The following is a 16,532-nucleotide window of genomic DNA, read 5'->3' on the forward strand; positions in this document are numbered from 1 at the left end:
TTGGCGATTGGTTGGTCCCAGTTCCTGACAGCGTGGAGGACAGAGTGGGTATAGGAGTCAACAAACATTGGTGGGCTCCTGTCCAGTTCTCTGGTTTTCATAAACCCCTTGAATGGTTTGGTCTTTGGGACGTTGCAATCTTTTATCTTCTACCTACAGAGGATTTGGGGACATGAGAAAGAAACGTCCATGTTCTTCAACTCAGTCTTGTTGGTTCTCTCTGTTAGAGCAGCCTAACCTCCTCTACGATTTTTGTCCTTTCTGAATGAGGAGACATTGCTTACTGTATGACTTACTACTGCTGAAATGTGCTGAATGGACCAGGCTCTGGATGGAAGACATTACACACGCTGCCTCACTGAATCCTCATGACAACCCTATGAATTAAGTACTATTACTGACCTATTTCGGACACAAGGAAACTGCGGCTTAGAAAGGTCCAGCAGCATGCTGAAAGTCATAGAGTCACTCAGCAAAAATTGTTGGATGCGCCAGGCCGTAATTCAGCTCTGGAGCTGCCAGGGTAGGCGTTGGGACCGAAATTCCAGCACACACGATTGCGGCTCCTGTAGGCTTAGCTGATTGGCTCAGGGCTTCGCCCGCATGTTTGGCCTGTGGGTGTCCCGTGTGACACAGCCTAGATGCTTCGGTCCTTACTTGCAAGGGCTGCAACCATTGGCACGTTCGAGCTCACACATTTGTAAGACAGAGACCAAAATGCAGCCAGGGTGACTTACCCGTGATGTGAAATATTCTCTCCTGATTTAATAATGCTATGAGGTTATAGATTTCCCCTTTGGGTAAACTTTGGAAAGGAAATCCTTTGGAACCACAGAGTTGGAAGAGGCGTGCTGGGTTCGGTTCAGGGTTCCACCGCTTCCAGCTGTGTGACTTTCAGCTTTGGGTTCCACATATTTTTTTTTTAAACGAGGGTGTGAATTGATTTCAGAGAGTTGCATGAGGACGGAATTGGCTGCTTAATCCGAAGTCCTGAGTGCTATGCTTGGCGCACAGTGACGGGAGGGTGAACACAGCCTTCGTTGCGGAGGATGAGAGTTGCTAACAGGCCACTGGGTTTTGCAATCGGGTGAATGGTGAATGTCTCGAGGGCAGTTTTGGGGGTGGTAGGGAGGGGAATGGGGCGGGCGGGGGGAGTCTGACTGCAGGTGAGTGAGAGCTTGAGAAAGTGGCACCTCGTGTATAAAGACTACCTGCTCTGTAAAGAAACATGTTGGCTTAGGAAAGGTGAGATGGGGCAGGTTGACAAGTGACAGAGGTTCAGAGGAGGGTTTCTTGAAAAACAGTTTTAAGGGGAGGGATGCCTGGGTGGCTCAGTCAGTTGAGTGTCCGACTTCGGCTCAGGTCATGGTCTCGGGGTTCGTGAGTTCGAGCCCCTGCGTCCGGCTCTGTGCTGACAGCTCAGAGCCTGGAGCCTGCTTCGGATTCTGGGTCTCCCTCTCTCTCTCTGCCCCTCCCCCGCTCACAGTCTCTCTCTGTGTCTCTCAAAAACTGAATAAAAACATTAAAAAACTAAAAAAAAAACTTTTAATGGGAGAAACAAAGTAGGTTTGACAGGGATCAAAGAGGTAGTGGACAGGGTGAGATTTAAGATAGAAAAAAGGGGCGCCTGGCCGGCTCAGTCGGCTAAGCATCCGACTATTGGTTTTGGCTCAGTTCATGATATCATGGCTTTGTGGGTTCGAGCCCTGCGTCAGGCTCTGTGCTGGCAGGGCAGCACTCTGTCTCCCTCTCTAGCTGCCCCTCCCCCATTCATGCCGTCTCTGTCTCTCTCAAAATAAATAAATAAACTTAAAAATTAAAAAAAAAAAAGATGGTGCACCTGGGTGGCTCAGTTGGTTAAGCATCTGACTTCGGCTCAGGTCATGATCTCATGGTTCATGAATTCAAGCCCCATGTCGGGCTCTGTGCTGTCAGCTCAGAGCCTGGAACCTGCTTCAGATTCTGTGTCTCCCTCTGTCTCTGCCTCTCCTCTGCTCATGCTCTCTCTCTGTCTCAAAAAAGTAAAACGTTGGGGCACCTGGGTGGCGCAGTCGGTTAAGCGTCCGACTTCAGCCAGGTCACGATCTCGCGGTCCGTGAGTTCGAGCCCCGCGTGAGGCTCTGGGCTGATGGCTCAGAGCCTGGAGCCTGTTTCCAATTCTGTGTCTCCCTCTCTCTCTGACCCTCCCCCGTTCATGCTCTGTCTCTCTCTGTCCCCCCCAAAAAAAAAATGTAAAACGTTAAAAAAAATTTTTTTAATTAAAAAAAAAAGAGAAAAAAAAGAAAAATACTTAATGGAACAAGGGGTGTAATCTGGTGCACAAAGAACCAAAGGCTTGGGCAGAAATCAAACCCGTTGTTTCTCTGAGACAGAGAGAAGGGGAAGATGGGCAAAGATACAGGTGATCTAAAGATGGGGAAGGATGGAAACAGTGGCCGCTTGATAAATCAATTCTTTTTTCTTTATTCGTAGATAATTGAAGATAACGTCTATTTTCTGTGTGACGTAGGGGTCGTTATGGTAGCCCGCCTTCGATGACCCCACCATCCCTCCTCCTGGTCCTCAGTCTGTGCAGCTGCCTCCCATACTGTCCACACTGTACCAGGGATGTGCTGTGTGACCAACAGCATAGAGCAGAAGCTATGTGTTAGGGGTTGAACTGTGTCCCGCAGTAAGGTGTGCTGAAGTTCTAAACCCCAGCACCTCAGGATGTGACCTGAGTTGGAAATCGGGTCTTTCCAGAAGTAATTAAGCTAAAATAGGTCGTTAGGGCAGGCCCTCATCCAATATGATTGCTGGCCTTATAAAAAGGAGACATTTATGGGGCGCCTGGGTGGCTCAGTCAGCTGAATGTCCAACTCTTGATTTCGGCTCAGGTCTTGATCTCACTGTTCAAGGGATGAGATTGAGCCCCGAATCGAGCTCTGAACTGACAGCACAGAGCCTGCTTGGGATTCTCTCTCTCTCCCTCTCCTCTGCTCCTCCCCCTTCTCTCTCTTTCTCAAAGTAAATAAACTTTTTTTTTAAGGGGGGGGGACGTGGGGCACCTGGGTCGCTCAATTGGCTAAGTATCTGACTTTGCTCGGGTCATGATCTCGCTGTTTGTGAGTTCGAGCCCCGCGTCGGGCTCTGTGCTGATGCTTGGAGCCTGGAGCCTGCTTCGGATTCTGTGTCCCCCTCTCTGCCCCTCACCCGCTCAAGTTCTCTCTCTCTCTCTCTCTCTCTCTCTCTCAAAAATAAATAAACATTAAAAAGGGCGGGGGGAAACTTGGACACAAGTTCAAACAAAGACAGATGTGCACAGGGGGAAGATGGAGAAGACGGCCATGTGACTCCATGGCAACGGAGTGCTGCTGCCACCAGCCAGAACACCAAGGATTACTGGCAAACACCAGTCACTGGGAAGAGGCAAGGAAGGATCCTCCTCTAGAGCTGTTCGAGTTGGGGACACTTCAGTTTGGGGCATCTGGCCTCCAGAACTGTGACTGAATCCATTTCTCTTGTAAACCACCCAGTTCTCGGTATTTTGTAACGGCAGCCCTAGCGAACGAATACACTACGGGGTGTCATTGCCAAGATGGGTTGGTAAAAAGACTGTAGCTTCCACGTGAGGTGCACGCTGTCAGATCACTCCCTCTCGGGATACTCAGCTGCCGAGTCCTGAGGACGATCAGGCAGCCTAGGGAGAGGCCCACCTGGGAAAGAACCTAAGTCTCCAGCCAGCAAGGGTCCGAGGTGTGTCAAGAGTTGTGGGAGTGAACTTGGAAGGAGATCCCAACCCACCCCCCCCTCCTCCAGTTGAGGCTTCAGAAAAAACTGTGGCCCCAGCCTACAGTTCGACTACAGTTTCGAGAGAGACTCTAAACTGGAACCACCCAGTCAAGCCACTCCTGAATTTCTCAGATCACAGGGACTATGAGAGAATAAATGCTTGTTGTTTAAGCGATTCACTTTTAGGGTAATTTGTTACACAGTGATATTTAATACACCTGCTAACAAGGAAGGAGGCGTGGTTGCTTGCAAAGAGGAGACAGAGCACGGAATGGCCGCTGAGATCACGAGAAAGGGAGCGGTGGACCCACAATACAGGTCTGATTAGTGGTTGCAAACTGTAGTTCAGAGCCACCTGACTTGGGTACCAGTTAAATATTCAGATTCCTGAGCCTTGCGTTCCTGAATCAGGCTTTTCCCTGGGAAAATGGCACTGGCGATCTGCATTTGAAAAAGTGCCCAAGTGATTCTTTTAAAGAGCCATTGAGTTCGAGAATAATTGCCAGCAGAGGCAAAAAGCTAGAATTTAAACTGGGTAACTCACAGCACAGGCTGGCATCACATAAGCACTACGCTGTGGACATACAAAGAATTGCTAAGTTTCGCCAACAATTCAGCAAATTCTGAGTTAGTGGGGATTACTTTGTATCCCTAAGAAAACATTCTCAGGAGTCCTTATGCTAACCTTCTCTTCCCTTTCTTTGTAAAGAGACTGCCCTATTTCTCCTTCAGTTCACCCTGTGTGGAGAAAGAAGCTCTCCCTATTCCGATTTCGACCTCACTCCAACCTTCTCTGGTCTTGGCGGTCAGGACTCTGCAAAGTCCTGCAAAGTAGGCCAGAAGTGCACAGAAGTGCTTCCTGTTTCTGGGGTTTCTGGGGCCACCCTAATGCACAGAGAGGCCTCACATGAGGGTCATGCTGCAGCTTTTGTGAGAAGGGCCTTGGCAGGAAAATCAGAAAGTGGAATGTTCTGGGCAGAAGAGATCAGTGGATTCTGTAAGCCTCAGTTTCTTCATTTAAAAAATGTTATATGCCGGGGCACCTGGATGGCTCAATCAGTTGAGCGTCCAACTTCTGCTCAGGTCATGATCTCACAGTTTGTGGGTTTAAGCCCCACGTCGGGCTCTGTGCCGACAGCTCAGAGCCTGGAGCCTGCTTCGGATTCTGTGTCTCCCTCTCTCTCTGCCCCTCCGCTGTTCGCACTCTCTCTCTCTAAGATAAATAATTACAAAAAAATTAAAAATTAAAAAAAATTAAAATGTTATACGGCTACATGAAGGGTTGTGTGAGGAGTGACTGAGGTGATGTGTACAGTGTCCCTAGCACAATGCCTGGCACACAATAGCGGCTCAGAAAATGGGAGCTGCCAATATTAAGAGGTGTGGCAAGGAGGCTATGCTTGGTGCTCTGAATTTAAGTTTATCTTGGTGTTATGATCGTTTCTGTCCCAAATCTGCTTCCCCATGACTGTCCCAATCAGGGCTCCAGCCATAACCCGAGTGAGATATGGGTCCTCGGAGGAGGAAAGATGGAACTAGATGATAGGTGGATTTTATGGAGAACAAAAAGTGAGTTCCTAGACCTAGGGCAGCATTCCTCTAGGTCTCCTGGTTGAGTATTAGAACCACCTGCAGCCCTTACTAACTAACTAGGACCCTAGTCCAGACCAATTACATTAGAATTTCTGCCAGTAGGGACCCAGGCAGTGCAATATTATGAACACTTGTCAGGTGATTTTAGTGTGCATCTGGTGTTGAGGTTAAAGCACTCAGGTTAAAGTAGAAGGTTCACAGGACTTTTGATTATTATGTACAAAATGAAAACAGCAACAAAAAAATCACAGTGTGGCAACTGAAAGAAGTCAGATAGGGATGTAGGGGTGAATCAGTAGAAAATGGAGCATTTTTTAAAACCATACATTTCCAAGAGAGATTTAAGAAAAGCCTTTCAAAAAATATTTAGAATTAGCTAGGAACAAGGAAGCAATACTTTTTCTTTGTGTTGGAAAGTATCTGGTGATCTTTAGGACATTTTCAGAAAAACAGAGTTACCGGTCAGAATGAGCATTTTCCCCAGTCACGTGGTTGGGTCATGTTAAGTAGAAAAATGGCCACAAGTTTGAATATACACTTTTAATCAAAAATATATTAAAGAAACATGGAAAGTGCCCATGATTATGTTTTATGAATAAAAAATCTTCATACCAAATGATACCAAATTCTATATGTGAAGATGACTCATATTTTAAAAACGCGTTTGTATATATAGAACACTACAGAGAAATTATTGAAAAAGCCAAGTAATTATCCTTTGGGGTTTGAAAAACAAGGATAGCCTTTCGACATCTTTTAAAAAATATCTGTTTTTTTTTTTAAATGACGATGTATTACTTTTGAATTGGAAAATAAAACATATATTAAACACCCAGGAAAGAAAACACGAGAAGGAAATACAGGAAAACATAATCGAAGGTTGATTTGGTGAGATGGGATTCTGAGTGTTCTTCTCGTCTTTCAGTTATTTCTCCTGTTGTACATTTTGTGATAATGAGCACAGGTATTTTTCTCTCTCTTTTTTGTAAACATTTATTCATCTTTGAGAGATAGAGCACGAGGAGAGGAGAGGCAGAGAGAGAGGGAGATACGGAATCTGAAGCAGGATGCAGGCTCCCAGCTGTCAGCACAGAGCCCTACGTGGGGCTCGAACCCACAAACTGTGAGATCATGACTGAGCCAATGTCAGACACTCAACTGACTGAGCCACCCAGGCATCCCAAGCGTATGTGTTTAATAACTGGAATACCATAAACTCTATTTAAAAATAAAGATTGAATCCTCTGTTCTTGTTTACAATTTTATTATCTGATGGAGGGAGCTGGATGGAGCATTTGTAAAACAGTTTAAAGTTTAGGAATCAGTTAAATCAGTTAGCTCAGGGGGTGGCAAATGTTGTCTGTAAGGAGCCGGACAGTAAATATATTAGCCGGATAGTGTGGTTCATATGGTGTGTATTACAACAATTCAGCCCTGCTTTTGTAGCAGGACAACAGATATAGACGCTAAGTAAATGAACTGGAGTGGCTGTGTTCTTAAAAACTTTATTGATGGATACTGACCTTTGAATTTAATCTAATTTTCATGTGTCATGAAGTCTTCTTTTGATCACCTTCCCCAACCCCAACCATTAAAAATGTAAAACCATCCTCAGACCATACAAAAACAAGTGGCAGGCTGAATTACCCCCCAGAGGCCATAATTTGCTGACTCCTGAGTTAGAGATCAGGAACGTGATGAATGAAACATCCTATAGTTAGGCTGAAAGACCCCCAAAAGAGATGGCCAATAAACTCTATTTCCTTTCCTTTCCTTTCCTTTTTTATTGTATTTATTTAAACCTGTGATTTCTCTGCATCCTCTTATTCCTTTACTAAAGAATTCGGTACTTACTTGGGTGTCTGAGGAAAAAGATGCCATTTGGTTGAAACACGAATATAGGAGCAGGACAACCTGAAAAAAAAAATAGTAATGAAAATCCAGGTCTACAGATACTGAATCTTTGCTGTGCTAGGTATTTCTGGGAAACAAAAGCAGAAATAAGGCGTATCATTATGCAGGAATTATAGGGGCACATGCAGAATTTTGTAGGATCACACAGGAGGCAGAGTAATCACGCTCACGGAAGACGACTGTGTTTATTGGAGGAACTGGTAAGAAACAAGCTGGTAGGAAGACTTATTAAGCGAGTGTCATGGAAAAAACAAATATTGCAAAAAGTCATTTAAAAAAACCAGTAGATTAAGTCACTAGGCACTAATGAAAAATTACCTTTGTGGAGATGACAAACGTTTAAGCACTAAACAAATCAAGAAAGGCCTTGTGAAAACTAACGAAGGGAAACCTCACTAGAGTCTGGAGGGAGGCAGTGGGAGTCAAAGCATTCCTCTGCAATTACCGGAAGAAGTGTCAGTTACAGACCCCAACAGAAGAAACCTCGAGAAGAAAGAATCATCACAGTCCCTCACACAGAAAAGACGCACACTGCATCTTCTATAAGAAAACAACTACCCCTGCAACTTAGCTGCTGAGAAACCATGCTTTTCTCTAACGAACTTTAGACTTGCCTTCAAAACAATCCATTCCAAATTCTTCCTGCTTCTCAAAAAACATGCTGTTCCTCTTCTTTGTTGGATGTGCCTATGGTTTTTCAGCAGCTTCTGTGTCCCAAATTACAACTCTCCACTATTTCTGAATAAACCCATTTTTATGGCCAAATTACTGTTTTATTTTTAAGATTAAAAAATTTTTTAATGTTTATTTATTTTTGAGAGAGAGAGAGAGAGAGAGAGAGAGAGAGAGACAGCATGAGTGTGTGAGGAGCAGAGAGAGAGGGAGACACAGAATCCAAAGCAGGCTCCAGGCTCTGAGATGTCAGCACAGAGCCCTACATGGGGCTCGACCCCACGAACCGTGAGATCATGACTTGAGCTAAAGTCTGATGCTTAACTGACTGAGCCACCCAGGCGCCCCTTATTTTTAAGATTCACAGGCTTTGTAAAAAAAATTAGTCCTGGGGTGGCTCAGGCGGTTAAGCAACTGACTCTTGATCTCAGCTCAGGTCTTGATCTCAGGGTTATGAGTTCAAGCCCCATGTTGGGCTCCATGGTGGGTGTGATGCCAACTGAAAAAAAAAAAATAGTCCTGAAGAAAATCAAATGCTGTGGGCTGAAGACAGCAACTTTTTTCATGGTGTACAGCACCAACATTCTTGTTTTTCACTCCCAGAAAACTTTTTCTAGATTACTTTGTTATTGCAGCAAAAATAGCATTTAGTGAGTGAAATTACAAGCAATTGCTTCCATACTCAACTGAAAATATAGAAAATAACTGGAAGACCATTTTTTTTTAATTATGCAGAAAGTAAACAAGTGTAACTAAATAAGTGCTGGTTTGGGACAATTTGTACATTACAGGATTCCAGTGTTTATTAGGCTAGTGGCTAATGGTATTTTTTTTTAATTTTTTTTTTTAATGTTTTAATGTGCTGAGCTGTCAGCACAGAGCCCGACGCGGGGCTCGAACTCACAGACCGTGAGATCATGACCTGAGCTGAAGTCAGACGCTTAACCGACTGAGCCACCCAGGTGCCCCTAAAGGTATTTTCTTTTAATCAGGCTTCGTGCCCAGCATCAAGGGTCAGATGCTTAACCCAAAGAACCACCCATGCACCCCTAAAGGTGTTTCCTTTGAACAAACTCATTATTTTCTTTTAAATCCATCCTCATTACCCATACCATAGAAAACTAAGTTCACAATTTTGCTATATACTGACTGAGGCTCTTTTTATTTATTTACTTATTAAAATTTTTTAATGTTTATTTTTTAAAAAAATTTTTAATGATTATTTATGACTGAGAGAAAGAGAGCACAAGGAGGGGAAGAGCAGAGAGAGGGGGAGACAAAGAATCCGAAGAAGGCTCCAGGCTCTGAGCTGTCAGCACAGAGCCTGATGCAGGGCTCCAACCCACGCTGTAAGATCATGACCTGAGCTGAAGTCGGACGCTTAACCGACTGGGCCACCCAGGTACCCCTAATGTTTATTTATTTTCCTAATGTTTATTTTTGAGAGAGAGTGCGCGTGAGCGCGTGTGAGCGTTTGTGAGCAGGGGAGGGGCAGAGAGAGAGGGAGGCACAGAATCAGAAGCACAGAGCCCAATGTGGGGCTCGAACTCACAAGCTGTGAGATTACGACCTGAGCTGAAGTCACACTCAACTGACTGAGCCACCCAGGCGCCCCCAAGGCTCTTTTTAAAATAAACAAATGTTTAAATGGTGGAGCTCATTCCATACAAACTATCTAAATTCGAACCTACAGTTTCTAAGGGCTGGGAGATCAGAAAAAGGGCCAGTAGCTCTTCTTCTCGAACTTCATCTCTGTGTAACTTTAGTTGCAAACAGCAACCCTAGATACAGGACACTCTGAAAAATGGCATGCCTTCGTTTCCACCTAAAAGCATTAAAAAAAAGTAACCTTTTACAATCATTCTATTTATGCCTCAATTTCTAAACCTGAGTACTTCGCTGGGAAAATGTGGAGTTAAAGATGCCTAAGGCTATTTCACCCTCATTTTGAAAACACAATCTTTTCTGTTTCCGAGTAATGGTATACTTTATGTGTTACATTACGGAAACTTGAACAGGGAGGGTTAACCAAATACCATTTGGACTTTAAAAGTAGCCTGAAACATCTCCCAACCGGTTCAGTTCTAGTGCAGAAATCTGCATTCTGACCTCAATTCAAGATGGCCTGCTAGCTGCAGTCCCAATTTTAATATTTCATCATGCAAAAAACTTCCATTTAAAAAACACTGCAGTTCTTTAGTCTTCTTACTGTAAACCACACGTCCGTGGTATGGTATGGTTAAGATATTCACTTGTGCACTAAGCAGCCTCCTCCAAAATACAAGCATAAACTGCAGGAAGCAAGGAGTCACAGATGGCCAAATATTTTTGCAAAACGTGAGTTTCTTTTACCCAGTACTCTTCGGAGTATCTTAAAAAAAAAATGCAGCTAAACAAGAAGTGCCATTTGCTCTAGCAATGACAATGCTGGAGAGACACTGACGAACCCCACTCAAGGAGCAAACACCTTCATCCGTGCCCCGTGCAGCTTCTGGCACCTGACGACCACACCCACGTCAATTCCCGCCCCTCGGCCCCGCCCATCGCTGATGCGGGTCGCCGGCGCGGTCAGCGTACAGCGGTCCCTACTGCACGTAAACTTCCGGCTCCGCGGAAACGTCATCCCTGGATTCAGTGGGGAGGTCCCCGGGGCGGTACCGGAAGTGACGCAGGGGCGCGCCCTCCATTTTGTGGAACGCAGGAGCAGCTAAGTGCGTCAGTTTTGGAAAGACGTAGACGAGTTTAGTCCTGGTTTGCGGGGAGGCAGACGGCTCCGTCGCAGACTACGGACCTCTCTGGTCTCTCAGCTGCCAAAGACCCTGTCCGGTAGGTGAGTGACTCACTTTGAGGGAAAGGCTTCTCGGATCGAGGCTTCTTCATGGCCGCTCAGATCGTGAGTGGCCAGGGCTGCTCTCTTTGCGGAGGACGGCGTCCAATGAGCGCAGTTTATTCGAGGTGGGCGCTGGGGCACGTCTCCCTTTGGGTACTGTTTGAGGGGAACTGAAGGTGGAAGGGCGGTCGTGGTTATGGTCATTTTTACACAGGGGTCTATGCTCCTCCCTGCCTCCTTACCTCTTCACTACCCGAACCCCCCGAGTTTGGGCGGAGACCTTTGCTCGGGGGTGTGGCTAGGGTTTTCTGCGGGAGGGCACGATGACTCCGGAACTATGGAGTCGTGGGAGGGGGTGGGAGGAGGGCGTTTGGCACGCGCGGCTCTCCCCCACCGCTGTCTCCGCCGCCGCCATTTTGTGGCTGCCGGCGTCCGCCCGCCGCCGTTTGCGCAGGCGCGGCGGTGGCGTCGCGAGATTCCGGCTTCCACCCGCTGTGACGCTCCTGGGAGGCGGCGACGCGCGCGCGGCCCATCACCATTGGGCTGGCCTTGCGGAGGGCGGGGTCGGCTCCGCCCGCACTTCTCGGCCTTTCCTAACTGCGGCAGATGGGAGGGGGCCAGAAGAGCCAGGGAGAGAGTGCGGCTGCGCAGTTCCAGAGGCGGCAGTGGGCGTTGCGGTTGCTGCGGTCTGGGCCCAGGGAAGGATCGTGTTGGGAGCCGAGTTTTAATTTTGTCTGCAAGGGACCTGGCCTAATAAGAGGCACTCTTGGCAATCTTGTTTATAACATCACCGGGTAAACATTTTATTTTATGCCGTTTATGTTTTTGGCCCCTTAACTAGGCATTCTTCTGACATTCACTGGTATTGTTTCAATCGAATCATTTTCTAACAGGAAATACTAGCCGGATATCATGAGTGGCTGTCGAGTATTCATCGGGAGGCTAAATCCCGCGGCCAGGGAGAAGGACGTGGAAAGGTTCTTCAAGGGGTATGGACGAATAAGAGATATTGATCTGAAAAGAGGCTTTGGTTTTGTGGTAAGTGTTTTAGAACTACTGTTAAGTCGCTAAAGATTTTGATGAGCAGTGTGTTTTGATTTTACTGAGTTCAGGTAGGGTATCTTTGGAAAACTTTGTATGTTCTTAGAGCAGTGAATTTTCTTGAGGGATAACCTCGCTGTTGGTTGGAGGGAAACCACTCCTGATCGCTGTCTTTAAGATAGTCATTCTATCACACGTTTGCAGTGCTCTTACTATGTTGTAGAATATATCTTAGAGCCACATTAAGCAGGGGGTCGGTTTGTTTGTTTTTTTTCCCCCCATGTTTACATTTTAGGAATTTGAGGATCCCAGGGATGCAGATGATGCTGTATATGAACTTGATGGAAAAGAACTCTGCAGTGAAAGGTGAGAACGTTAGTTTTGTAACCAGTTAGCACCGTAAGATGGACAAGATCAGCTGGGATATTTTTCAAAGTCTATCTCTTGTGGCTTGTGTGGAGATAACAGAGTCTTTTTTCCCCCCTTCCTGTAGGGTTACTATTGAACATGCTAGGGCTCGATCTCGAGGTGGAAGAGGTAGAGGACGCTATTCTGACCGTTTTAGTAGTCGCAGACCTCGAAATGATAGACGGTATGTGATAGATGGTGGATGGCTGCTTTGAACAATCTTTACCGCAGGAGGAGCTTTTAATGTTTAAGAACCATTAGCAATAAGTGATTCTGGTACTTACTGAGTAATCGTTTCTCCTTTTCATATGTTAATCCACTGTTCCTGATTAGTGCGTGTAGTAAGTCCTGTAAAATAATGTAGAAACTTGATGGGAGTCCTTTGAATGACTTGTTCCGTCTCGTTGCTTGAACTTGTCCACAGTCGAACACAGTAGGTACACACTGCTGCATTTCTTCCATTGTGAGTACTCATTTTCTTCCTCAGAAATGCTCCACCTGTAAGAACAGAAAATCGGCTTATAGTTGAAAATTTATCTTCAAGAGTCAGCTGGCAGGTTTGTTGAAATACAGTTTTGAGCTATTTTAATGTGGCTTTTTAAAAATTAATGGGCAGTTAATGTTTTATTATGTTTTATTAAAAGTAATTTTATCTTTAATTAATTTTAAAATGGATTTAATTGTAATTTTTAAATTTTAATTAAATGTAATTGGGGGATATTTCAAACTTTTAATAATTAGTGATGAAATGTTTAATGTTTTGAGGATATATTTTCTTGTTTATTAAAATCAATTTTAACCAAATATTAAACCCTTTATTTGCCAGCCTATCTGTGTCGTTGGCCTTATGACGAGGAGTGCCTGTGGGTTATCCTAATCGTTGTCTTGGTCACTCTTGGTTGGGCCTGGTTGACTTTGCCAGTCAGCTCCTACAGTGATCAATTGGCCACCTCTAGATCTGTGTTTGCCGGTCTAGACGTAATCGGTGCACTTAACTTGAAGTGCCAGGTTGCAGCGATCCCAGAGCGTTGATAACGAGATCTGATCCCTAAGTTGAGAGCGGTCTTCCTGTAACGCTTCCGAATAAGAGGTCCTGGTCGAAAAGAGTTGAAAGATACGAAATTAGGTGGTCGTTGGAATCCTGATCGCAGTAAAGTGTTCCTTGGTAACTGCACAAGAGTAGAACATGTCTGCATCCGCCTGTAGTCTGCTAATAGGGAGGGCTGTGCGATTAAAGGCTTCCATCGATTGGGTAGTGTCCTTCAAGTGGGTGGCGAAGAGCCAGTCGGGCATATGTCATGAAGGTTTCTCCGACCAATTAACGGTTTGCTGCTTGACTAGCCTAGGGAAATAATAATAAAGGTAAAGTAAACTTTTTTAATGACATATGGGGCACAAAATAACTGGTGTCTTGTAAATGTTCTGTTTTGTTTTTTTTAATATAAAACTTCTACTTTAGTCTTTACTTTTAAAATATGTACTGTTTCTTTTTGTTTCTTTTTGTTTTGTTTTTTGTTTTGCTTTTTTTCTTATGTATTGAGCTCAGTATAGACTAATACTACTTTAATGTTAAGATCTGAATTTCCTCTAGCATTTTGCTTAAAAGCAATATGCTTTTTTGCTTATTTCGTGCCCTGACCTAGATAATTTTTCAATTCTGATAGAATACAAGTGTGGTAAATGCCATGTTTGTACTTTATCTAACATCTTCTCTTCCAGTAGTCTTGTTTTTTATACCATGTGGTTGTTTGTGTGTCACATCGCCTTTTCTTTGCTTGACACGATTGTCTTGTGTTAAGGATCTCAAAGATTTCATGAGACAAGCTGGGGAAGTAACCTTTGCGGATGCACATCGACCTAAATTAAATGAAGGGTGAGTGTGTATTGGAGATCATAACCGCCTTTTAAAACATACTGAAAATTTTACTGGGGATTTTTTTAGAGAACATAAAATTTGGACATGCTGTAGTGCAGTGGTTCTCAATCCAGGAGGAGTTTGCTCAGTAGGGAGCACTGGACAACAGTTTTGGTGGTTGTAACTGGTTGAGGTCACCACTGGCATCTGGGTAGAGGCCAGGGATGCTGCTAAACATCTGATGGTGCATAGGAAAGCCTTCCACAACTGAGAATTAAAAATTTCAGTTGTTTGGAAAGGTTGAGAAACCTTGTTGCAATGCTGTTCTCCATTAAGATCTAAGACAATGTAGTATTAACAAAAGGTGCATGGAGAAGGTATTTTAGTTTGCTGTGTGTAGTGTGAGACTAGGCTATAACATGTATGTACCTTTATAAAGGGCTTTTTTTTTTTTTTTTTTTTTTTTTTTTAATTGTAGGGTGGTAGAGTTCGCCTCTTATGGTGATTTAAAGAATGCTATTGAAAAACTTTCTGGAAAGGAAATAAATGGGAGAAAAATCAAATTAATCGAAGGCAGCAAAAGGCACAGGTATCTCTTTAACATTTTTAAGACAAAGTTTTAGTTAATAGGTTTGTAGGGACTGCCTCTTATGTTGTATTTTTCCTCCCTTCCTAGTAGGTCACGAAGCAGGTCTCGTTCCCGAACCAGGAGTTCCTCTAGGTCTCGTAGCCGATCTCGTTCCCGGAGTCGCAAGTCTTACAGCCGGTCCAGGAGCCGGAGCCGGAGCCGGAGCAAGTCCCGTTCTGTTAGTAGGTCTCCTGTGCCTGAAAAGAGCCAGAAACGTGGTTCTTCAAGTAGATCTAAGTCTCCAGCATCTGTGGATCGCCAGAGGTCCAGGTCCCGATCCCGGTCAAGGTCCAGATCAGTTGACAGTGGCAATTAAACTGTAAATAACTTGCCCTGGGGGCCTTTTTTAAAAACACACACACAAAAATTCCCAAACCATACTTGCTAAAAATTCTGGTAAGTATGTGCTTTTCTGTGGGGGGGTTGGGGGTGGGATTTGGAGGGGGGTTGGGTTGGGCTGGATATCTTTGTAGATGTGGACCACCAAGGGGTTGTTGAAAACTAATTGTATTAAATGTCTTTTGATAAGCCTTCTGCTCACATTTTTGTGAATGTCTGAAGTGTATAGTTTGTGTATATTGAGAGAGCTCTTTTATAACTAAAGCAAATTTAATTTTTTTGTACTAGAAAAGATTTGAACATTTTAGTTCTTGGTTATTCAAATATGTTAATTCAGAATTAGTTTAATGCCTCAATTAAACTAATTAATAGCTTTGGACACTTAAAAGAGCTCTAAATTTGCTTGTACATAAAGGCTTGAGTTTTCCTTGTTAGGGTCAAGGGTGTCCTCCCACCCACCCTTTAACAGCTGCCTGACGACACGTTAAAGCAGCTGTTTGTTATTGATAATAAAAGATTATAAAACTGCTTTTGTCTGTCTGTCTGAAGGACGAATGCGGTTTACTCCTCCCTCCCCATCTACATTCAGCACATTTAAAATGCCTTTATAGAGAATCCTGGAGTTTGGTGTGGTGGGTTTTTTAAATTTTTTGAAAATTTAAATCTTGCTATTTCAGGGCTAGTCAAAACTGGGGCAGAGAAGACCGTGAACTGTTCAAAATAATGGTAATTGTTGTTTTGGTTTCCTGTGTGTGACCTTCCATGCTCTTTCTCTTTATTACTGTGTTGTATCGACATCAGGTTGTTTAGGCTTCCGTAGCCAAGAGAACGATAATTTGGGAAGGAAATTATAAAAATTTGTTTTTATGTGTTGTATGTAATTTTGAAGGTCAGAGGTGATCACAGCTTATTTTAACTCCACGTACAAGAGTGCTTTAAGAGGTTTCGTGTTTCTTGCTTTCAATGCTGTGACATGGGTGTGACCGTATGTTAAGGGGAAAACAGTTTACTAGAGAAGACTGCTGAAGGTTCTACACCCGTTTTTGTTCTGGGAGCCTATATGTGTAGATGATGAGTGCTGTTAATAGTTTCTTCTAGGACTCCCTAGAGACTGCTTAGATTCTCTTGGTCCCATGCAGGAGTGCTGAGTTGGATAAATGGTAACAGTGAGTGACACGTAGTAGCCAGATACTCTGACAGTTGTCTTCCCTGTGTGTTCTTGAATCTCAGTTACTTCCTACATACAAGAACGCATCTTCTAGGAGTGAAATTAGGGCCAAAGAAGAGCAAGTAAGTGGTGAACTAGTATGGGCATTGGAGTCCAGTTCCCCAGAACCCAAGCACCACGTTTTCTTAGTGTAGACAAATCTGCCTTAGCCTTGCAGGGGTTTTTTTGAGGAAAACAGTTGGAAGTACCAATTGGCTTTCCAGAAGTGTGGGCATTGGGTAGTGGGACCCCATTTGGGGGGATAGGTTTGAAA

The 16,532-nt window shown here is 44.3% G+C and overlaps 1 protein-coding gene and 1 long non-coding RNA gene across 7 annotated transcripts in view; one reads left to right on the forward strand and one right to left on the reverse strand.

Annotated features, from left to right (window-relative positions):
- Nucleotides 1-11,387, reverse strand: part of LOC109500903 — a 27,680-nt gene extending 16,293 nt beyond the window's left edge. For both annotated transcript variants that reach the window (XR_006599754.1, XR_006599753.1), the window contains exons 1-2: nt 11,023-11,387; nt 7,219-7,278 (exon numbers count right to left, since the gene is read on the reverse strand). This is a non-coding gene — a long non-coding RNA (uncharacterized LOC109500903). The remainder of the gene's footprint in view (nt 1-7,218; nt 7,279-11,022) is intronic.
- On the forward strand, nt 10,619-15,580 carry SRSF5 (serine and arginine rich splicing factor 5). 5 transcript variants are annotated; one of them, XM_003987779.4, is made up of 8 exons: nt 10,619-10,905; nt 11,674-11,818; nt 12,117-12,187; nt 12,315-12,413; nt 12,717-12,786; nt 14,029-14,102; nt 14,563-14,673; nt 14,761-15,580. In XM_003987779.4, the coding sequence occupies exons 2-8, from the start codon at nt 11,693-11,695 to the stop codon at nt 15,026-15,028; spliced, it is 819 nt and encodes a 272-aa protein (XP_003987828.1). In that variant the 5' UTR covers nt 10,619-10,905; nt 11,674-11,692; the 3' UTR covers nt 15,029-15,580. The 5 variants fall into 5 exon arrangements, with proteins under 5 accessions (XP_003987828.1, XP_019688768.1, XP_003987829.1 ...); XM_019833209.3 differs by having other exon boundaries at nt 10,619-10,780; nt 14,764-15,580; XM_003987780.5 differs by having other exon boundaries at nt 10,619-10,776.
- Nucleotides 15,581-16,532: the final 952 nt, after the last annotated feature.

The sequence above is a fragment of the Felis catus genome, chromosome B3, assembly GCF_018350175.1.
Source record: "Felis catus isolate Fca126 chromosome B3, F.catus_Fca126_mat1.0, whole genome shotgun sequence".
NCBI lineage: Eukaryota > Metazoa > Chordata > Mammalia > Carnivora > Felidae > Felis > Felis catus.